Source organism: Alnus glutinosa, chromosome 14 (genome assembly GCF_958979055.1).
Source record: "Alnus glutinosa chromosome 14, dhAlnGlut1.1, whole genome shotgun sequence".
Taxonomy (NCBI): domain Eukaryota; kingdom Viridiplantae; phylum Streptophyta; class Magnoliopsida; order Fagales; family Betulaceae; genus Alnus; species Alnus glutinosa.
In genome coordinates, this window is record NC_084899.1 from 9,688,656 (window position 1) to 9,712,836 (window position 24,181).

Below are 24,181 nucleotides of genomic sequence, written 5' to 3' on the forward strand. Positions count from 1 at the left end.
GAGAGACTTGTATATTTTCTGTTGATTAAAATTTTATAGAATCGATTTTTGAGTTGTTTGTTCTCTAGGCCTTGGTGCAAATAGATTGAGATGTTCTAATTGATATCAAGCAAATGATCAGACAACTAGCAAAAATTGGTATGCATTTGTTTTGGCTTATTGTTTTTTATATCTGACTATTCGAGTGCTTGTAGGATTTGATATATTTGTGTGGTAAGTTTACTATAGAGAAGTTAGAATATGTGTCTAATTGCTAAATTTCATTTCCTTAATGATTTGGATTAAGATCCCAAATAGTATATTGGATACTGCCAGTAAAAAGGAAGTGACCAGTCTTTGATCTTATAGTTTTCACAATAGACAACTTGGGACATGCATTTTGGCCTTGATGGCAAGGATAAGATAATTTGATGATAGTTATAATTATTTTGAATCAAGGAAATGTTTTGGGCTAGAAATTAAGAGCCTATTGGTAGTTGAGGTAGCTCTCTTAATGTAAGGTGATGGCATTTAAGCGCTGATGCTTTTCACTACTGCTGTTGCTATGGAGAGCTATATATTGGAACATTACTATAAGTTGCTATTTGTTCTTGATTATTTGTTTGAATTTTTGTTAAAGTTTAAGTGATTTGACATTACTATAAGTATAATTCTCAATTTTCAGGTTTGCTTCAATTCCTTTGTCCATACAAAGCTTACCATATATTTTGAGCAGCTCATCTATTGTGTGACTTGTGTCCAAACATGAATTAGGATCAAGTAGGATTATTAGCCTTCAAAGTTCAAAGCTGTCTTTGTGAGTTAGATTTTATGTACAATCTAATTTGGATTGACGAACTAAGTTACTAACAATGATGTGTGTAGATGAGTAATGAAGTACCTGTTAATGATTTTGTTGGAGACTTTGACGATGATTTGGTTGAATTAACTACAATAAAAGATGTCTATGTTTCTATTGGGAGAGATAAAAAAAGGTTCAAAAGCAAAGGAGGACTTCAACTGTTTAGAAAATTTTTTATCACATTCTTGGTACGAGTGATCACAAGCTAAAGGCAAAATTCAAGTTATATGGTATTACATACTTGGCTCCAAGTACGTATGGAACTGGAAATCTGAAGCGTCACATAGAAACTTGTCCGATGAGAGACACTCGTGATGTTGGGCAGATGCTCATATCTGGAAATCATGGATCTATGTTTGTAAGTGGCTCTAAATTTTGTCCCAAAAGATTTAGAGAATTATTGGTTGCTTTGGTTATTAAGCATGACTTGCCTTTTTGATTTATTGAGTATGATGGTATAAGAGAAATGATAAAATACTTAGGTAGTAATACACTGCTTATCTCTAAGAATACTCTTAAGGCTAATTTGAGAAATTTGCATTTAAGGGAGAAACAAAAGGTTAAATCTATGTTGAATGTTTGTCCTCGGAGGATTTGTTTAACATTTGATTTGTGTACTTGTTTGACTACTAATGGGTATAAGTGTCTCACAGCACATTTTATTGACAAAAATTGGGTCTTAAGTAAAAGGGTGTTGAACTTTTTATTCATGTCCCCATCACATAATGGTATATCTTTGTCTGAAAAGACGTATAATATGCTACAAGAGTGTGGGATTGAGACCAAGGTTTTCTCTATAACATTAGATAATACTTTTTTCAATGATGTTTCTGTTGGGTTATTAAAACATCAATTAAACATTAAGAAAACCCTTATTTGTGAAGGTGAGTTTTTTCACATTCGTTATTGTACTCATATTCTTAATTTGATAGTTCAAGATAGTTTGAAAGAGATTGATAGTACTCTCCAAAAGATTCATGATAGTGTGAAGTATGTTAGAGGATCACAATTGAAAAGACAAAATTTTCTTCAGGTTGTGAATCAAATGTCATTGGATATTAAAAAGGGGCTAAGACAAAATGTGCCAACCAGATGAAATTCTACATATCTTTTATGCTTGAGACTGCTATTCATTATCGGTGTGCTTTTAGTTATTTAGAGATGACTGATTCATACTATAAGCATTGCCCTACTGCACTTGAGTAGGAAAAAACGACTAATATAAGTAGTTTCTTGGCTTGTTTTTACCAAGCTACGTGTAATTTTTTTTTTGTACCAAATATCCCACAACTAACTTATATTTTCCTGCGATTTCCGTGATTTATGTAACCTTGAAGCAAGAACTTGAGAGCGAAGATGAGTATAAGAAATTAATGGCAACGCAAATGCTCTCTAAATTTGAGAAACATTGGTCAAAATTTAGTGTAGTGTTGGCTATAGCAGCTGTCTTGGATCCTTGTTACAAGCTTCACCTTGTAAATTTATGCTATACGAAGCTTTATAGAGTTAATGATTGTAGAGAATTTTTGCATGTTCATGAGAAATTGGTCTCTCTTTTTATGAAATATAGTGGTTCCTCTACAACTTCATCTTCAAGCACCATATTTGTTGATACAAGACGTATTGATCCCCAACAACATGGCAAGCGGAGTTCCGCAACGATGAAGGTAAAATTATATATATTTATTATGTAATTTATGTGATATTGTTAGTAACTTAGTATATATATTCCTAACTACTTAGTAAATTATGCTTATATTCCATTTTTTTCATGTAGGAATTTTTAAGATATGGTGGGGAGGATGTTAATTCAAAAAGAATCAATTAGAACTTTATTTGGATGAACTTAGGATGGTGAATGATATTAACGAAAATATGTCATTCTTTCATTTGGAAAGGAAATGAATTTTGCTATCCTGTAGTAGCTACTATGGCTCGTGATATTTTGAGTATTCCTGTTTCTACTGTTGCTTCATAATCCACTTTTAGTGCTGGTGGACTTGTGATTGATCAATATAGGAGTTTGCTCAAGCCTGATATTGTTGAGGCACTAGTTTGCACTATGGATTGGATATATGAAGAGAAATGTAATATTTGTTACTTGCATATTTAATCTTTTCATTAACTTATATTATTTTTTTACTACATTAAAATAACACTAGTTTCTCTTATCTTTTGATGTAGAGTTCACACAAATGAAGTTGGATGAGCTAGAATAAGATATTTTGACATTGAATATCAATTCCAACGACATTCTAAATTCATCCGCAACAAATTCTATTAATATTCCTTAACATTGGCATATATGTGGATGAATTCTTTTTATATAGAACTCTTTTATTAGACTCTTGGTTGTTGCTTATGGGTTTGTTTTGCTCTTACTGGTTGACTGAATTCTCTGTTTGCTAACTTTTCTTGGAAGAGGATTTCTAATTTGTTCTGGAGGATGGGCAAAAGATTTTGTTGATATGTCGTAAATTTTAAAAACTTTTAGTTACGTTTAATTAACTTAAACTAAATTTGATGTGAGAAAAATAGCATAGAATTTGCCTTTTTGTATTCCTCTCCAATTCTCAATATATGTTTGTATATGCTCTGAATATAGTTGTATAACTAAGTGAAAGAACAGTGGCGTGGAAGGTATTGAATGAAGAGGAGAATGCTCCATAAAAATAAAAATAATAATAATAATAATAAAGAAGAAATAGGAGAATGCTCCATCAAAAGAAAAAAAATCCTTAAAAAACAATCGGGTTGTGTCAACCTGACATGACCTGTTAACTAAACAGGTCAATCGTGTCGTGTCATGTAACTCGGCTTATAAACGTGTTGTGTTCAGGTTTTGTGTCTCAACCCATTTACCTAATCGTGTCAGGTTGGCCTAGACGAGTTGGCAGGTAAACCGGGTCGACCCGAACTTGACACGGTAACTTGTTTTGCCAACCCTACGTAGGTTCACCTGTAACACTCCAAAATATTAATTAAGGCACTGTTAAGAGTGCCTTAAATAAAACTCAAGGATGTTAGGGTTGGATTTAAGATGGAATTTTGGATTTTTATAACCTTATGCATAGTCTTGAATGATCGCTGTCTGAAAAACCCTCAAGAACATTCGAGATTGGATCGAATGTTCAATGGCAGTCTAGAAGCAATTAAAATTCGCCACATCAGCCCTTTTGTAATGTGCATGGGATGCCTATTTAAGCATCCTTATGTCCATTCCATCCATATTCATCACCCCTTGCCTCAAAGATCCTAGAGTGAGAAAGAGAATGTGTGAGTTCTAGAGAAAGAGTAAGAATTCTTGAAGACTTATCCTCAAAAGGAGGTAACTCATTTGCTTAATCTCGATTTTTTTTTTTGTTTTTTATTATTAGTCTATCATTTTATTGTTTATAGGAAAATTACAATTTAACCCCCCAAACTACCACACATTTTACGAATAGCCTCCTGAACTACTAACGCTTGGACTCTAACCCCTAAAACTACCAATGCTTTTGAAAAATGCCCAATTTGGCGAAATATGCTCATAATACCCCTGCCACGTGTAATTTTTCAATTAAAAAAATAAAAACTAAAAAAAAAATTAAAAACTAATTTTATTTTTATTTTTTTAAAAAAAAAAAGAAAAAAGAAAAATGGTGTTTGGGCTGGCTCCCGGTGGCAACCAAGCAGCTACCCCTACGAGCCACCCCTAGGGTCGAGGGTGGTTGCGCGGGCGCCCCCAGGGGTCAACGGGTGGCGCGTGGCTACCCCCAGTGTCAGGGGGTGGCCGCGTGGCTACCCTCAGTGGCCAGGGGTGGCCGCACGGCTATCCCCAGAGGTCAGGGGTTGCCGCGAGCCAATCTTGAGGTGGCATCGGCCACCTCTGGGGGTGGCTCTCAGGCCACCCCCCTCCGGCAGCCACCCCCAAACACCCACTTTCTATTTTATTTTATTTAAAAATAATAATAATAAACAAAATTTTAGTTTTTAATTTTATAATTTTTTTTTAAATTTAATTTTTATTATTTTTTAATTGAAAAATGACACGTGGCAGGAGTATTATGGACATATTTCACCCAAATGAGCATTTTTCAAAGACATTGGTAGTTTGGCGGTTAGAGTCCAAGCGTTGGTAGTTCAGAGGGCTATCTGTATGATGAGTGGTAGTTTTGAGGGCTAAATTGTAATTTTTTCATTGTTTATTTACTATCTAGTTTCATTTTCGTGGTTTAACATCTTAGCTTGTAGATTTGAGGTTTTAGGTTTAATATTGTAAGATTGATGTTGGATAATGGAATGGAGGTCCATAATTCCATCTACAAATTAATTCTCATTGGCCTACACAAGTAGCCCAAGGAATACTAGAATGGAGGCCACAATCCCATCTACAACTTGATTCTCATTGGCCTACACAAATAGCCCAAGGGAATGAGGGACTACTAGAATTGAAGCGTACACTCCCATAGGCCCAATGAACACCAACCCAAACATAACCCCAAAGGGCCAGTTAGCTCTCTAAAATGTAGCCTTACGTGAAGCGCACGCCCAAGAAGGAAAGATCCATCGCAGGTAACCATTCTCTATGGAAAGCAATGTGTGCACCCGTTTAGGAAAGAAAACTCACTAAAAGAAGGCGGCACGCAATCTCCTGCACAATCGAAGGCCAAATTAATGGCCTTTTGTTGACAATTGCCATATGAAGGCACACGACTTATACTATACTTAGCCTATATAAGGTTAGTAGAAAACTAGACAACGTATGCTCTCATGCTCTAATTTTCACCTATCTCTTTCATTCTCACCACCATACTTTAATGACTTAAGCATCGGAGGTGATGTTGTCGCTAGGGCCGACTCAACCATAAGGCGAGTTAGGCGGTCGCCTAAGGCCCCAAAGACAAGTTTGTTCAAAAAAAAAAAAAACGTAATCATAATCTGAAACGGTTTTTTCCAGTGGAATAAAGCCTCAAAGACAAGTTTGTTTGGAAAAGAAAAAGAAAAAAAGCTTAATCATGAGCTGATACGGTTTTTTCCAAATGAAATAAGGCCCCCAAAGATAGGTTTTTTTTTTTTTTTTTTTTTTAAAGCCCAATCATAATCTAGAATGGTTTTGAAAAATAAAATAAGCATGATCTCTTCTTTGGAGACTCTTTAACTTCAATAGAAAAATAAATAGTTAGAGGTCCAAGAACACAACAATTAATACCAACAAAAAAAAAATAGTACATTTTCTCTCTTATTAGGAGACTCAACTAAAAGGATGTGGACTACAAAGAAGCCAATGAAGAGAGTGGAGCCCACGGAAAAAGGCCTCGTTTAAAATTTTCGTCTTATGCCCCAAAATATATCAAGCCGGCCCTGGTTGTTGCCCCCTCCCCCTTCACAGTCAACCACTATGACATTTGGCTGTCTTGCAGGAAACTCGGATCAAAGACTAAGCATGCATAGTCACTGTTGATTTTTGGCATTAACAGATAATATATGGTTAGTCTATGTCTATAGTTAAGAATGTGGTATCCTGTTAGTCTTGCATGATTAACCTACTGTTTGAAAGCTTAAGTGTGAACCCACTGGTTATGTTAAGGATTTATAGTAGATCTAATAGTGGGTGAGTCAGATAATGGACGAAGGTAGTGTTGGACCACAAAGGGTGCAAACCCAAGTGTAGGTTTTCGCAAGTAATAAATCACGATAAGTCCGAGGTTGATCCACAAGGAATAATTAGACACAAGAGAATAATTTTATTATTCTCTCATGTCTAATAAGAATTTTGCTTTTGGTTTCCACTCGAAAGTGGAGCAGAGGAATATAATTTAAATTAAAAAGTAAACTATAAAACTAAAATAAATAAATTTGATTTTGAAGATGATATTAGAAAAGACTGAGGTTTCAAGGATCCACCTAGTATTTTATTATATATTCATGAGACATAAAAAAATATAAAATAGATTAAACATGGGTTGATTGAGTATTTGATTTCAAAAACATGAAACAATAAATTAAGCATTCAATATATTTTCGAATCATAACAAATCAAACAAAGTAAGCATTTGATATAAACAAAAATCATAAGGAATCAAAATAAACTTGTCCCGTTAAATTACTCTCAAATAAAAAATCAACCCCACAATTTAATCATTCATCTATGAAGAACAAACAACATGGTCTCAAGAATACATAATAAAAATACTAGGCTACACTTCTAACCCTAGCTAGAGGTTTAGCCACTCATGGTTATGAAAATAAATTCCATAATCAAAGTACTAAACATAAATTAAAAATAAAGAAAATAAAATTCCAACTTAGCCTCTCTACGCTCTTTTGTGCTCCTTCGCTCCTCCCCTTTTTCGGAAGAGCAAAACATGGTATTTAAAGAGCTTGCAAGGTCTTTTTAGTACTTTCTTGGTGGTCTAGCTAAGGAAAGAATCACGTCTTGCATTAATTGCACAGCAGCCCAAGGAAGGAAATAAATAAGATCGTGAATCCATGTGTCTTGGTAAAAATTATGGAAAGAAATCATGACACGTCAATCTGATTTGTGCTCCACACGTCCATCACCAGGAGTATATGGAAAGAAAATCAACTTGTGCATGAAAGGCATTTGCTTTGGAAAGAAAATCTGCATGATATGGTCCCCTACTCATACACATCCTTTGAAATTTCAATCCAAGTAGGAAAAAGACTCCATATCCGTACAGATTTGCGCTCTTTTATTGTGGGGAAATTTGGGCATAGTAAAAGTCCGAAATATGAAAAACCTATTTCTGACTTATTTGTTGAATTTTTCATTAGCTATCCAACGTCACCAAATTCAACGCAATCCAATTCTTGAGCCAAAAGTTATGATGAAAATAAAGTGACGTGCTCAATCTGGATTCTTTCCATAAATAAAGGATTTTGCCACTTCATTAAAATCTTGGAATTTGAAAGATTTTCTTCCAAAACCTTTTTGCCAATAACGTGTAGAACTGCTGCCCATTATGGAGGGAGATATGTGCTTGATTTGGTCCCCACAAGTCTAGAGATAAAATTGATTTGGACCTTCCTTGCATTTTTATGTCAATTCCATAAAAATAATGACATTATTCTCAAAGACCTGCAAAACACTAAAATACCAAAACTAACAAAAAGTATTAGAAAATAACAAAACTAAGGGTTTAACAAATATAAATTAAGGGGCCCAATTATACACTATTTTGCACTCATCAGTTAGTAATGTTTGAAGGTTATATTTGTGATTATGACAGTATTAAGAGTGATATTGGAACCCTACAACATGATGGATTGAGGTTCAATTAGGACTTTTGGGTTAAAATGGGTTTCTGCCATGGATCAGCACAGTAAACCTATTTTGATCAGTTTAAAGTTTAGAATCTTTTCTTAGCTTCATATTAGAAACTGATATTAGATTCTTGGGAAAAATATAAAAAAGCCGCATGAGCTAACAACAGTTTTTTAAATAGCCCCATGAAGGAAAATGTGTGCTAAAGTGATACATCAAACTACCAAGGTATTGCAAAAAGACCTTTTTTTTTTTAATTATATTCCCATAATACCCTTATTCTCTTAAAAACTAAAATAAAATATTAATAAAATAAAAAACTAAACTAAACTATTTTTTTTTTTTTAAAAAAAAAAACCAATGGGATGGATTAATACTCTCTCTCTCTCTCTCTCTCTCTCTCTCTCTATATATATATATATATATATAGTTGGCCTAAATTACAAATCGCCCCCTGCAATATAAAAAATAATTTAGAGGTCTTCAAGGTAGGCCAAAAATAAAAATTTAGTCTCTACAATCAAATTCTGTCAACACACTTGACTGATTCCGTTAGTATCCACGTCAACACCAATAAATGATGACATGTGTCACTCTTAATAAAAAAAAATATAAATATATTAAAAATAGGGATAAATGCAAAATTAGTCATTGTGGTTGACCTAAATTACAAATCACTTTTTAGCGTATCAAAGTGAATTCAGAGGTTCCTAGAGTATGCCAAAAAAATAAATTAGTCCCTATAGTCAAATTTTGTTAAAACATTTCACGGATTTTGTTAGATGCCACGTCAGCGTCAATAAAATAATGATACATGTAACTATTAAAAAAAAAATATAAATACATTAAAAATATACATTTAAAAAAAAATAATTTAATAAATGTATATTTTTAATATTTTATATTTTTTTTTTTTTATTAATAGTGACACATGTTATCATTTTATTGGTGTTGATGTTGACAATAATGTAATCTGTTAAGTATTTTGATGGAATTTGACTGCAAATACTTAATTGTTATTTTGGCCTACCCTCAAAACCTCTGAATTATTTTTTATTCCGCATGGAGCGATTTGTAATTTATGTCAACCATAGGAACTGATTTTGCATTTATCATTTCTTTTTCTTTTTGTTTAAAAAATTAGTTTAGTTTAGTTTTTTTTTTAATATTTTTTTTATAGTTTTTAAGAGAGTAAGGGTATTATAGGAATATAATAAAAAAAAGTTGCATTTTTTGCACACCTTAGTAGGTTGAGGTATCACTTTATCACACTTGTCACTTTATGGGGCTATTTCAAAAACGACTGATAGTTCATGGGTTTTTTTTTTTTCTTTTTTTTCTTTTTTTTCTTTCCCTAGATCTTTTCACAGATTTGGTGGTTTGAGATTATCAAGGGGATCACCCAAAGGAAACATACGATTAAGGTGAGTAAACTCATACGAATACTTGTTATTTTAATTCTCTCATAGCATGATTCTTTTATATATTAAACGTGCATGCTTACAACTCATATGAAATACGTTTTAGAGCAACATGAACTCTACTTTTGTGAAAATGTGTAATGAATAGTGGAATAATGTAATATGAGAATTTTATAAATGCATGCATGTAAAAGACAATGGCTAATTGCATCGTATGACATAATGCTTTATGTACACATAAAGATTATGGGCTACTATTATATGAGTTATTCTTTATGGTCAAGAAATTTATGTTTATTGTTTGACTTTGAATCCAATAGTTTTATAAATGACTTGTGGAACCATGTTGATTGTAGTCACAATGACGACATTGTTAGTGGTGTGAATCACCCAGGGTTTAAATTTGGTTGGACCATTAGCAATGACAGTATACATGCTACATTGAGACACCGGTTTCATACTACAGGTCCCTTGGAACAACGCCAACCCTACCAAGAATGGGTTAAGAGCTTGGATAGATATGAAATTGAACTATGACATGTCCACTTTAAATATTATATATTATAGCTATAATGCATCATTATGGTATTCTTGTCATTTCACATATAACTTTATGTTATGTTACTGCTTGTGACTTATAAACATTTTTGCTAAAAAAACTAAGTTCACCATAAGATAACATGTTTATTTTGTGTGTTATTGCTCACTAAATAGTAGACTTATACTTTATCTTTCCACCTAAAAAAACATTTGTATTTTATAGCGGATAATTCCATTGAAGATGGATACTGCGAACTAAGATAGGAAGACAACTTTAGACAACCTGTCTAGGCTAATTTTTGAGGAGTTAGACCCTCACTTGAGTGAGGAGATGTGGCACGATTTTAATAATCCCCTTCATAATACTTTCTTAGGGTTTTTGTGGGGTTACTACCAATTGTATTGAAATCCTTTGATCGATTGGTAGTCTCAATCATCTTGTGCTTTTGTGATTGTTTAGACTTGGTTTGTAATATTTAACTATCGCACTTGATGACTGGTCTTAGATTGTAACATTTGATATTATGTTATGATGCTTTAGAATTGCCCTCATATTTATTTGTTGTGGGTATAATTAGTGGCTATCATATTATGAAAGGTGATAAGTCTTCTACTGTAGGCTCTATGATGAGAGTTTAAAATCCCCTTGTCTTATTTATTTGGTAAGTGGGATGAGAAGGCAAACCGCAAAGTTAATTACCAGTTAATTAATTTCACGAAGTGTTACATCACCGGAATACCACGGGTTCAAAACCCAAGATACCCATTCTCTTGCAATACCGCACTGAAACGAGCTACGATGATATATTGCTTCTTCGACAATGAATATGACAAGTGTGAAGCGGGAGGGGGTGGATATCCCATCAAGCACCTCCTTGATGACAAGAGGCTCTTAAGTCATATCATGACGACCAATTTCTGTTCGGTCACGCATACTTACGTCTAAAGCACATTCCAAGGCCAATTCTTATACAGCCTATTGATTTGCACACTCGTGGAGTTTGCAAGCTGATGTGTGTTTTAATGAGTACTCGCAAGCGCACGAATCGTTTGCAATATAGTGTGTGCAAGTGCAAGGTCGAATCCACAGGGAAATGGTCAAATATTGGTGTCTTGTTTAATCAGCCTCATTTTAACCTAGTTCCAAAGGTTTGAGAATTGATTCAAGAACAAAAGACTAAATAAAAGAGATGAAATGAAATATGCAAATTAAAAGGAACTAAGGCTAAGGAATCTAACAAACCAAATTCAACAACTCACACTCTTGGTTTCCACTTGAACACCCAAAGAACATTAAGCTTTGGATGTCATTCAAATGTCTTAACCACAAACTCTAGAACCATTAAATGAATCCAACTCAAAGATAAATCACAAAGAGTACCCATTTGAAATCAAATCATCCAATGTATCCATTCAATGAACAAATCACAATGGATATCATCATTCAAATCGATAAAACAATGTATCCATCGGTTGAAACACATTAAATGTCCTATATCTACTAACAACCACATTCATTGCAAAAGATAAAGCATTTAAATGAATGGAATTTGAACAACAAATATGATATATCATCAAATGTGCAAGTAGTATAACAAGAGTGTGAGTGTCATCAATGGAAAGGTTTCATCCTCAACCTTAGTTGAGGTTACTAGCCTTTCATGACTAAGAACACCACAAGAAAATGAAGAACAAATATGGAAATAAAAGAAAAGTTTTACAGAGAGAAAGTGTCTAAGAACAAAAGCTACTGAAATACACTATGAAATGAACGAAATTAAACCTAGCTACTGTTCTCTAAACTCTCTAACAAGGAGGCATGGCTATGGCTTTTATAGAAGGAAATTAGGGCTAGAAACCCATGTAAAATAACTCCTCTAACCCCCTCTAGGGTTCCTCTCTTGCTAGAGACAACCAAGGTCATGAAACCAGCGTGTTTTGCTGCGAAAATCAGAGGGAGAACTGCTTTTTTTTTTTTTTTTTTTTTTTGTCATGGAGAAGCCCCTGATTGGGTGTTCTAGCGCGCTTCTGCAAAAGTAAGTTCTGGGAAATTTCGATCGATCGAGTTCTTCAGAACTTCCGAATTTTCTAAGCAATTCCACATGAATTTTGCCATTCCTCACTTATTGACCTACAAAACATAAAAACACAAAAACTAACCAAAGCATCAGAAAATAACAAGGCTAAAGGTCTAACTAATGTAAATCAAGGTGTCCAAATACACAATATTTGGCACTCATCACAAGCCATGCCATCAAGATCATGTTTGAGACCTTTTACTCCTTGTCGCCCAAATCACTTCCTTTTGGTGGGCTGATCACTCGCATTGCCATAGCTGCACATGTCCCTATCTCGCCCATGGAGAACTGTCATGACCCAATGTTTCCTTTTGATAGTAATACCATCCATAAGAGCACACCGCATGTGGCACGATGGCGACAACGCAATGCCCTACTAGCTGTAGACATTCAAGGAGCTGGGGCATGAGCCTAGCTAGGCGATCATGAGGTCGCATCATCATCCCAGCTTGCTTTTTCTACCCTGGAGGTGATGGCACAAATCTCACAGCTCACACAGAGTGTGGACCAGCTACAATTAGAGGTAGGTAGGCGCTTCAATCAGTTGGACAACAACCTAAGTCACATGGTCGCCTCTCTAGCAGTGGAGCATATTGTGACGATCTGGTTCAATGCATTCTTTTTTCCTTGAACCGACACAATAACATGTACACACCTATCATCATCTCATGCATGAACACATCATACTAGAAATTAATACATAGCAGCGAAAACATTAACTTAACAAAACTTATATAATATACAGAGCTGACAAATACATCTATTTTGTTAAATCTTAAACATTGTATCCATTATGAAAAATAAAGAGACTTCTAATTTAACCGTGTATGTGTGTAACGTGTAACAAAATATCAAAATACAAAATTTAAATGAGACAGATATTTTGTTAACGAAGTGGAAACTTAATTAAGAGAAAAACCACTCTGGGATAGCCAAACTCAGGATTTCCACTATTTAGAAGACAAAGCTAGTTACAAAGCAGTAGCACTCACATACCCCTGATGCAGTGGTCATACCTTGAACTCTGACGCATAACCCAATGGAAACGCCTCCCAACCAAGTCACCTACATGAAGGGGTCTTCAATAGAATCCTTTACCTTAGGGCTCCTTCCTAAGATAGACTTCAACACGAGCACAGGAACAACACTTTGGCAACGGCTTGAGAGCAAACTAATCAACACAATAACTCCTAAATAATACTCTCTAAGCTCTAGGAATTCAATACCGAATTCTTATAAATTACATGCCTAGAGGCCTCTATTTATAGGCTACAGAAGACCTAAATCAAGTCTGGAATGATTTTCTCTAGGCGGCGCCCGAACAGTAGCTGAGAGCGTCCGGACGGCCAACTATGCAACCGGCTTTCCAAAATCGCTGATATTCTTTCCTGAACAGGGCCGCATCCCGAAGGTTGCACTTCAGCTGCACACAATTTCCATAATAAGGACTGGTGTCCGGACGTTGTTGCCCTAACGTCACCGTCCTGACGGTTGCAAATCTGCTCCACGTCTTGCCTTAAAAAAAACTAAAATTTTATTATTATTATTAAAAATGAAAATTTTAGTTTGGGGGCACCACCTCTGTGGTGGCTCACGGCCACCCCCTAACCCCGCGAAGAATCGGGACTAGTGAGGCCGCTTTGAGCCACTCAACATGAATAAATTGACCCAGTTGAATCTTATCACTAAGAATGAGATCATCATGTTCATTTGGGAGAGATACATAGGTGGCATGAGAGGAATTTGAAACCTTGAGGTAAAAACCTTGGTTTGGGAATAACTCACCACCTGCAAGCGCCAGAACAATGCTCACAACTTGCAATAGAGATGACCTGTGCTCACCAACAACCTTTATGTCTGTGTTCATGTGCTGCAGAAGCTTGAGAAGGACACCAGGAACAAGAATGGCCATGTTTTGGACTTTCAATTTGCATTACACTGAAAGCCCAGATGAAGAAATATTCAAGATTTCAGATGTGAACACAAAAATATTGCAGAAAGGGTCACAAATATAGAGTCCCCCCCCCCCCCCCTCAATACCCAGATTGAAAAAAAGAAAGAAAAAGTTTTTCCTTAATACCAGGTTGAGAAAAGGAATCAAATCTGTGGACTTTGATGGCTTGCAGAGAAGGAAAATTGGGAATATACTTAGAGGAGATGAAATTCCATACAAAAAAAATGAGATTTACAATAGGAAAACAAGACTCAAAAAATTTCACATTGTTCCCGGATTCAGATTAGGAAGGTCTGAGCTTTCGGTACTAAAAAAATGGGGGGAAAAAGAAAACCGGCCTAGAAATTAATATTTAGTTTCAAACTTGGTAGTAATGGTAGAAAAGAACAAATGTAACACTCACCAGCCCTGAAGAGAAAATGATTAAGACTGACGCAAAAACTTTGGCATTTTTGAAAAATTTAGAGATTGGTAGTAAAATCCATTTCTTTTTTGAGAACCTAAAATGAGAAAGCAACAAACTAATGGAAATCTTTGGCTGGGTTTATAGTTCAAAGAATCGAAAGAGAAAATCGGGAAGGTAAAGGCACTTTTTGAGAAGAAAATAAGGGACAGAACTCCCGAGAAGTGTCTGCTGCGGCCACCCCTCTCCCAAAGGGGTGGTTGCACCCATTTTTCTTTTTTCTTTAAAAAAAAAATTTATTTTTTGGGCACATTTAGCCAAAATAGGCATTTTTCAAACGATTTGGTAATTTGGGGGGCTAGAGTCTAAGCATTGGTAGTTCGGGGGGCTATTTGTAGAACAACATTGTAGTTTGGAGGGCTAAATTGTAATTTTTCCAATATAATATCTTCGTTGAGCGTATATGGATACTTTCCAAACTCACACTCGGAAACATACAGATATGACTCATCTAAGTCATAACATTGTACACATATACAACTTAGCTCAGTTACACATATATACTTGTGTCCCAGCCTCTAGAGTTGCGAAACACAAGCATATATGCATATATAAGCATGGAAACATATAGCAACACAACTCAGTTATACCCATATACATGTGTCCCACTCTCTTAAGTAACGTAACACAAGCATATAAACATATCTAAGCATGAAACCATAAAACGTGATAACTTAGCTACACCCATATACATGCGCCCCGCCCTCTTGAGTAGCGAAACACCCGCATATAAGCATCTTTAAACATCTAGCATATGAAAACATCATATGCAACTAGTCATAACGGTATGCATATTCTCTGTCCCATTCATACGCATATACATATTGATACATCTAGTATTAAAAGCTTGACAATTCGCAACATATTCACCATCGTAAATTATTTAATGCATGATTTCATTTGTTCCTTTAAGTCTTTTACATTCGTTCTTGCTTATGACTCTAGGAACTTGTTCCCGACAACTTTTAGGATATCTTTGTGCCTAACATACATATCATCATGAAGGACTTGTCCCTAGGAAATGATAGCTTGCTACTCATTTCTTTTGTGGACTTGTCCTCCATAGCTCATCATTAAGTTAACATCATAGAGGGCTTGCCCTCGGGGACTTTTCCCTTAGTGTAATGCTGGAGATGTGTCCCATTACAATAATATCTTATGCATATTTCTTTATTCATGTTCATGATTATGCTTCATATCACAAAACTATCGTATTTTTGCTTTCATGTACATGCACCATTCAACATCATTTCATCACACATAATTCATCAAAACATATCTTTAACATACTTGAAAACATTGAAAGTAATCATCATACATTTGTCATCACAACATGCAATCAGCTTGATTTTAATTCATACATCATTATTTGAAAAACACTTTAAAAATCTATTCTTTTGCTAAGTGAGTAATACACTCACAATATCCGCTTGAAGTTTGAGATGGATCCCTAACTCGAGCTTTGCAATGCCTAGTTGCATTTACACATTATAAAATACACTATAGATCACAACTCACAACTCTTCTTCACTCTAAACAAATCAAGAAAACTTCATGAATCCCTCATGAACTTCCACTCGATTTGAACTAACCCCCTTAAAGTTCAAAAACTCTTAATTTAAACCATCAAACTTTTAATTTTTTGCAAGGTCCCTCCTCTGTTAAAGGGGTCTGGGGTCTGGTGGTGACCCCAACGTGGGTCACAAGGTTACCATCAGCTTGTGACCCATGGGTCAAATCCACAATTTCTTTTATTAAATGCAAAAAAGAAGCAAAAATGAGGGCATTTTAGTCATTTTCAAGGCATCCATTAGGATTGAACAAAAAAATTAACTGCGGCGGGGGGATGGGGGGGGGGGGGATTTCAAAAAAAGAAGAAGTTCAATGATTTAAAATGAGAGTTTTTAAACTTTATGGGGTTAATTCAAATTGAGTGGAAGTTCAAAGTGGTTTTGTGAAGTCTCCACAAACAAATCAATGAGACTTGAATACTACAAGTATCATTCTAGCCATTAACTATTCTAAAATTACCCATGTAAAAAATTCAAGGTTAGGCACTAAAAAATCTCAAATCTATGCAACTTTATAAGGTTAAGGTTCGATCATTACCTTGCTAGGGGAGATACTCGAAGTTTCAACCTATGAAACATTGATCCAAAGCTTGGCATCTAGAGCCTCTAAACATACATTACTATAACAATTAACTACTAATTACCCAACTTGACAATATGAGCCATCTAATGAGCATTGAATATTGCATATTCAAGCCCCTTAGCTCGCATATATTAGCCTCTTAGTTTTATTGTGATATGATGTTTTGCATTGTTTTTATGTTAACAGTACTCTCAAGAACCAAGGAAAAAACACAAATAATCTTCTAGACTTAAAGGAAAAATTAAGCAAAAGCCAAATCCAGCATTCACCCACCAAGACAAGTAGGCTCGAGTGCAACTAGGCTCTAGCGTAGTAATGCCTGGGATCGAGTGTAGTTGTGCGGTAGATTTGACAGCAAGACACCAAATTCACTTAGAAGTTGTTTTACGATTTCTAGTTGGATTAGATGTTCTTATATGTACAAATCCATGAAGGATTTCACTTGTAATCTCAATAAATACCCTAGACTCGTCCAGATTAAAATATAGAGAGATTAGTTTACATTAAAGAATAGAATCACTAGGATTAGAGGCTAGGGTTTTGGAAAAAAAATGCTTCAAAGTTCCAGCAACTTTTTGGGATGGATTTTTCTCTGAAAAATATGATTTTCAGCATCTTCATGAGCGGCTAAATCTTCCATAGGGTATTAATGTAGCCCTTTCCAAGTTGTAATAGTATAATTGTGTTTTCTCTTGGGAATTTTATGAATATGAATATTGGTTGTTTAATCTTGAGATTGTGTTTAAATGTTTATATTCGATTTTGATAAATCTTTTATCTTGTCTTAGAAAATTATTTATCTTGATTGAACTCAACTTTTATATTTTCTGTGATTATGTGACCCATGGTTTTACAACAGTTTTAATAGACACTGAATGAAGAGGGTATGATAGTTCATGCCTAGGAAGAATAAATTGCTTGCCTAGTTAGTTTAATTTAGATAAATCAATTTATACTTGCCGAAAGATGAGTTATACGTATCCCTTGACTATATGTAAGTTAATTAGGATAATTGATAGCCCATGCCTAGGAACAATGAATTGTTCTACACCCTAGTTTAGGTAGAGCATTCATACCTTGCCGAAAGATGAACTATGCTTATTTCTTAATAAAAGTGATTTTCTTGATAACATCGTTGGGTGCTTGACACACAAACACACACGAGTCATAATATTTATGTACGTAAAATTCCCATGTTAACTGCAATTTACAATTATGATGATGTTAGAGGTGAGATCAATTCCCTATATTTCTCGTGACTATCTTATTTTTACTTTTACATTTTTATTTAGTTTCAATTACAATTCAAAATTCAAAAATACTTTTTGAATTAAATTAGAGTTAATATTAGTAACTTAATGATGTGGTCTTTTGTTTACCAAAATATATCAATAATAAAATTACTACTAGCAATAGTACAAATCCTTGTAGGATAGGGCTATATTGAGGGTGTCAAACCTCAAGGACTGCGTAAGAATTGCTATCAAGTTTTTCAAAATTAAATATAACTTAATTAAAAGATGTTTGATTTGGATTTTAACTAAGTTAAATGCATAAAAATAAAGAGAGTTGTGATGAGAGAAAGAATAGGGGATTGATTTTATCACTGACCGCATAACAATGGTCAATCATAAATTAACAAGAGAAATTCATACTATGCATGATATAAAGCTCGTCTCACTCGAGTAGTCAAGAAATTACCTCTAAAGAATAAGTGTAATCCATCTTCGGTTGGCACGGACCATCCACCTAACCACTAAGATGCGGTACGTCCCGTCTTTCCTAGGTATGAATTAGTTACATCTTTAATAAGATACACACAATCAATGAAAAAGTATAACCCATCTTCAGTTGGTACGAACTGTCTACCTAAATTACACTAAACTAGGGTGTAGTACAATCCATCTTCCCTAGGCATGGTTTATCTAACCCTCTTGATCATATGTTAATTAAAATCGTTGTGGAACAATCATTCACATAATCACAAAAAATATGAAGGATTGAGTTCAATCAATATAAATGACTTTCTAAAACAAGATAAGAAATTCATAATGAATGAATATAAACATTAAGATCAATTCTCACAGTTATACAACCATCATGCATATAGAAAATACCAAATTAAAATACAATTAAACCATTGTTACTTGGAAATGGCTACATCAACATTCTAGTACGAATTTAGACTCATCGTGGTGCTGAGATGGCCTCCTACTATGTTCTTCTCCTCTTCAACTTGTCAAGCCTCCAAGAAGAATTTTCTGAAAAGCTAAGCACAAGCACAAGCATAAGTACCCTTCTCTTGAAGCTTAGGGGTCTATTTATAGAGACTAGGAAAGGCCTAGAAGCTCCTAGAATTCCAGAAAAATCGTCTATTGAGTCTTCTTGTCCAAGTAGGAGATTGATTATTGAAGACCCCTCTCAAAGCTATAAGGAATTCATTATTGAATTCTGTTAAGAAAACACATGCTTAGATGCCTCTATTTATAGGCCTTAGAAAAAACTAATTCTACTTAAAATCAGAGTCCTCTGGGCTACGTTCGGACAGTAAGCAGCGTCTGGACAGTCAACTGTTTTTGTGTCTAAAAAGGAATTTCGAAACTTCTCGAATTTCTGGCGACCGTCCGGAGGCTACTCTCTTTCCATTTGGACAGTGGGCTGTCTGGACAGTTTTATTGGCCATCCAAACATTTCAGTTATAGCATTTTTTTCTTAGCTTTCCAACGACACCAATTTCGTCTCAATCCAATACTTGAACGGAGACATATGATAAAAACACTGAGATGTGTGCAAAAATCTTCTTGGAAACCTGAAAAGTGTCCAGACGGTGTTGCCCTTCCGTCCGGAAGGTTATTGTTTCACGATCCGTGTCTGAGCATGAAATCCAATTTCTACTCAGACTCTGAATAGCATCCGGATGGTATAACCACGTCATCCGGATGCTATACCGTCCGGACGGTATAGCATCCGTGGTTATAGCGAAGACCGTCTAGGCGCTTGGCCAAGCCGTCCGGACGTGGACCTGATAAGGATAGAATTGCGCTATTTCTAAAAGGCAATCGTAGAAGACCGTCTGGACGTGGCTAACTTCCGTCCGGATGCTCAATAGCCAGAGTCCGAATCTCAGCAGATTTAAGTTTTTTGTAAACCTATAAATAGAGGGCCCTAGAATTGTCAATTGTACAAAATTTGGTATTGAATTCTCTTAGCTTTGAGAGGATGTTTAGGGAGAATCAAAGATTCGCTAGCTCTCAAGCCATTGTCGGTGTGTGCTCAACAGTTTGTGTGAAGTCTGATAAGCGTTGAATGTTACACATTCAAGCCCCTTAACTTATATATGTTAATTCCTTAGCATTGTTATTTGTTTAATTTTGTGTTGTTTTAATGTTTTCAGGTTTTAAATAAAGATGCAATTAATTTCATGCTTTTTGGGCTTAAAGTACACTTTGAGAAGACCTAGAAGATATGTTTAAGCTTAACCAATCATAATAGAATACCTATATGATGTGGTTAAGTTTAATCAAATCAAGTGAAGGATTAAATCGGAATTTCTCTAATAAGAGTCAAAATCGGATTGGGTTCAAATTTGGATTCTGCACATGTCTCAGTGTTTTAATCATAACTTTTGCATCAGATATTGGATTGCGATGAAATTAGTGGCGTTGGAAAGCTAATAAAAATTCCAACAAATATGTCAGAAATAGCTTTTCCTAAATTCGGACGTTTACTATATAAAAATCGCCTCGCAATAAAGGACCACAATTCTGGCCGAATTTGGAATCCTTTTCCTACTTGGATTGAAGTTTCAATCTCCTACTTGGACAAGAAGACTCAAGAGACGATTTTTCTGGAATGGCAAGAGCTTCTAGGCCTTAAAAAAAAACATTGAGAAAAGACACTGCTACGGAGAGAAAAATTCAGAGAAAAACTTCTTGAAGGCTTGAAGAGTTGAAGAGAAGTAATCATGGCAAGAGGCCATTGCAGCAACTTCATGAGCGGCTAAAAACCTTTGTAGGGTATTGATGTAGCCCTATCCAAGCACAATGGTTTGATTGTATTTTAATTTAGAGAATTTTAGTTTATGCATGTTGGTTGTATAATTATGAGAATTGCTACAATTTGATATTGTTCTTCATCTTTTAATGCAATTGTTCTTCAATTCATAATCAATATTGGTAGAATTCTTCTCTTGTCTTAGAAAGCTTTTTACCTTTATTGAACACAAATCATTCTTATTTTCTGTGATTATGAGAATGATGATTATACAACGGGTTTAATTGACATATGATCAAGAGAATTAGATAGGCCATGCCTAGGGAAGATGAATCGTACTACACCCTAGTTTAGTGTAATTTAGGTAGACGATTCGTGCCAACCGAAGATGGGTTATACTTTTTCATTGATTGTATGTATCCTATTAAAGACGTAGCTAATCCATGCCTAGGGAAGACGGGTCGTACCGCATCTTAGTGGTTAGGTGGACGGTCCGTGCCAACCGAAGATGGATTATACTTATGCTTTAATATGGTAATTTCTTGTTTATTTATAGCATGCATAGAATGAATTTCTCTAATTAAATATGATTAACCATTGATGTGCGGATAGCGGTGAAGTCAATACTCTACTCTTTTTCTCTCTCTTATATTTCAATTCTCTTTTACGTTTATTTTTATGCACTTTAGTTAATTACAAATTCAACAATCTTTTCATTAGTTATTTTTAATCTTCATAAACTTGATAGCAATACCCCTGTAGTCCTTGAGGTTCGACACCCTCTCTATAGCCTTATCCTACAAGGATTCGTCCTATTGCGAGTGGTTATTTATTATTGATATATTTTGGTAAACAAAAGACCATATCAATTTTTGGCGCCGTTGCCGGGGACTACAAACGGTTGTGTTATTAAGTTTTAAAGATTAAATCTAGCTTCATTATTTTCTATTTCTTTTTATTTTTATTTTTACTATTGATTTGTGTTTCTAATTTTGCTTTTAGTTTTTCTTTTCCTTTTCCCTCTCAGTTTTCCTCGCTGACCGCCATCATCATCTACAGCAGCTAAATTCCAGCATTCCTACGGGCCGGTTGTGAGCTTTTTATTTTGTTTTTATCTTTATTTTGTTTTGTTGTATGCTGGGTCGTCGTTCTTTATCATTGCCTTTAATTTCTTGCGACCCTGACATTGAACGCACTCTTAGACAACTTAGATCCGAAAGGAACTCTAATTTGCTAGGAAAACGCACCACTGAGACTATGGGTGACGATAACCCTATGGCTTTGAGAGATCATTATCTCCCTACCACATACACTTCTCCCACATGTCTCAGGTTGCCGGATGTTACAGCAGCCCACTATGAGATTAAGCCTAGTACTATACAGAGTTTACCATCTTTTCTAGGACTTAGTACTGAAAATCCTTACGATTTCCTCGGTGAATTCTTAGCAATTTGTTCTACCATTAAATTGAGCGGGTTCACCGAGGACGCTCTACGGATGCGTCTCTTTCCCTTCTCCCTCAAGGAAAGAGCCAAACATTGGTTTCATTCCTTAGCACCAAACTCCATTACTTCTTGGGCTCAATTGCAACAAGAATTTCTAAAGAAGTATTTTCCCATAGGAAAGACCAATGATATTAGGAGAGCTATCACTAGTATCTCCCAATATGAGGGAGAACAATTGTATGAGACCTGGGAAAGACTCAAGGACCTACTTAGATCATGCCCACACCACGCTGTCCCAAAGTGGCAGCTAGTGCAAAGCTTCTATGAAGGCTTGACTGAGCCTAATAGACAAATGGTAGATGCATCTTGTGGGGGAACATTTATGATGAAAAGTGAGGACGAAGCATGGACATTGTTTGAAAACTTGAGTAATAATTCCACTCAGCATGCATCCACTAGACGTAGAGCACCTGCACCTAGAGCACCAAAGACCGAAGGTCTTTTTGAAATAGGACATTCTGCAGATGTAGCTACCCAAGTAGTTGATGCTATCACTAGGAAATTAGATCAAATGATGGTTGCTGGTTTTGCTCCTAATTCTACTCACATGCACACACAGCACACACCATGCTCATTTTGTTCTAATCCTATGCATCATACAAATGATTGTCCTACTGCTGGAAAGTTTTATGATGATTCAACCGAGCAGGTCAATGCAGCTTTTTCACATCCGGGTAATGATCCATACTCCAATACTTATAACCCAGGGTGGAGAAATCATCCCAATTTCTCATGGAAGGCTCAAGCTTCAAGTGACTCAGTCCCAGGGGTGCATAATCAAGCTCAATCTAACAGGCAGCCCTACCAATCTTCTTCCACATACCGCCCTTCACAACAGCAATCTCAGGCCACACCATCTTCTTAGTCAGATTCTGGCATTCAGGCTCAGATGTTGAAACTTCTAGGCGAGATCAATCAGAAGGTGGACTCTCAGAATCAGATAGTGAACTCTCACTCTCAATCCATCGCCAAGTTAGAGGCTCAAATGGGACAGATGGCTAATACCCTCAACAAGAGAGAAGAGGGGACACTTCCAAGTCAGCCGGTGGCCAACCCGAAAGGACATTACATGGTAGAAGGCAATACTTCACATCACCAACAAGTTCAAGCCATCACCACATTGCGTAGTGGAAGAAGGGTCGACAATTATGTGCAAGAAAAGGTGGATGAGCAAACTGAGATCCCACAGAATCTGCAGAAGGACAAGGGTAAGCAAGTAAACATTGAGGCCTCTTCTTCATCAGCTCCCACTCTTGAGATACCATATGAGCCTCAAGTTCCATTCCCGGAACGTCTCAAGGCACCTTCTCACTTTGGGAAACAAGGAGAGAAAATACAAGATATGATGGATGTATTCAAACAGGTAAAAATCAACCTTCCACTCCTTGATGCCATCAAGCAAGTACCTGCCTATGCAAAATTCCTCAAGGACTTGTGTACTCAGAAAAGGAAAAATAGAAATCATATTCCCAAGAAAGTACTTCTTACTGAGCATGTGAGTTCCCTAATTCAACACAACACTCCTCCGAAGTTCAAGGATCCTGGATCCCCTACAATTTCATGTATCATCGGACAGAGTGAGGTTGATAAAGCACTCCTAGATCTAGGAGCTGGTGTGAATTTACTTCCCTATTCAGTGTATCAGCAACTTGGCCTAGGGGAACTGAAGCCCACCACAGTAATTCTACAGTTGGCTGATCGGTCTATTAAGAAACCAAGAGGGGTAATAGAAGATGTCATCATCAAAGTAGATAAGTTTTTCTTCCCAGTGGACTTCATCGTACTTGACACTGAGCCCGTTCCCAATCCTGAGAAGCTGATCCCGGTCATCCTTGGGCGCCCTTTCTTAGCCACGGCCAATGCATGCATCAACTGTCGTACAGGAGTCATGGAGATCTCCTTTGGTAATATGAAGGTCAGGTTAAATATCTTCACTGCATTCCAGCATGCACCTGATCAAAATGA

At 35.8% G+C, this 24,181-nt stretch overlaps 1 protein-coding gene across 1 annotated transcript; it reads left to right on the forward strand.

Moving 5' to 3' along the window:
- Positions 1-21,968: 21,968 nt before the first annotated feature.
- LOC133856701 (uncharacterized) lies at positions 21,969-23,081 on the forward strand. Its single transcript, XM_062291757.1, has one exon. The coding sequence runs from the start codon at positions 21,969-21,971 to the stop codon at positions 23,079-23,081; it is 1,113 nt and encodes a 370-aa protein (XP_062147741.1).
- Positions 23,082-24,181: the final 1,100 nt, after the last annotated feature.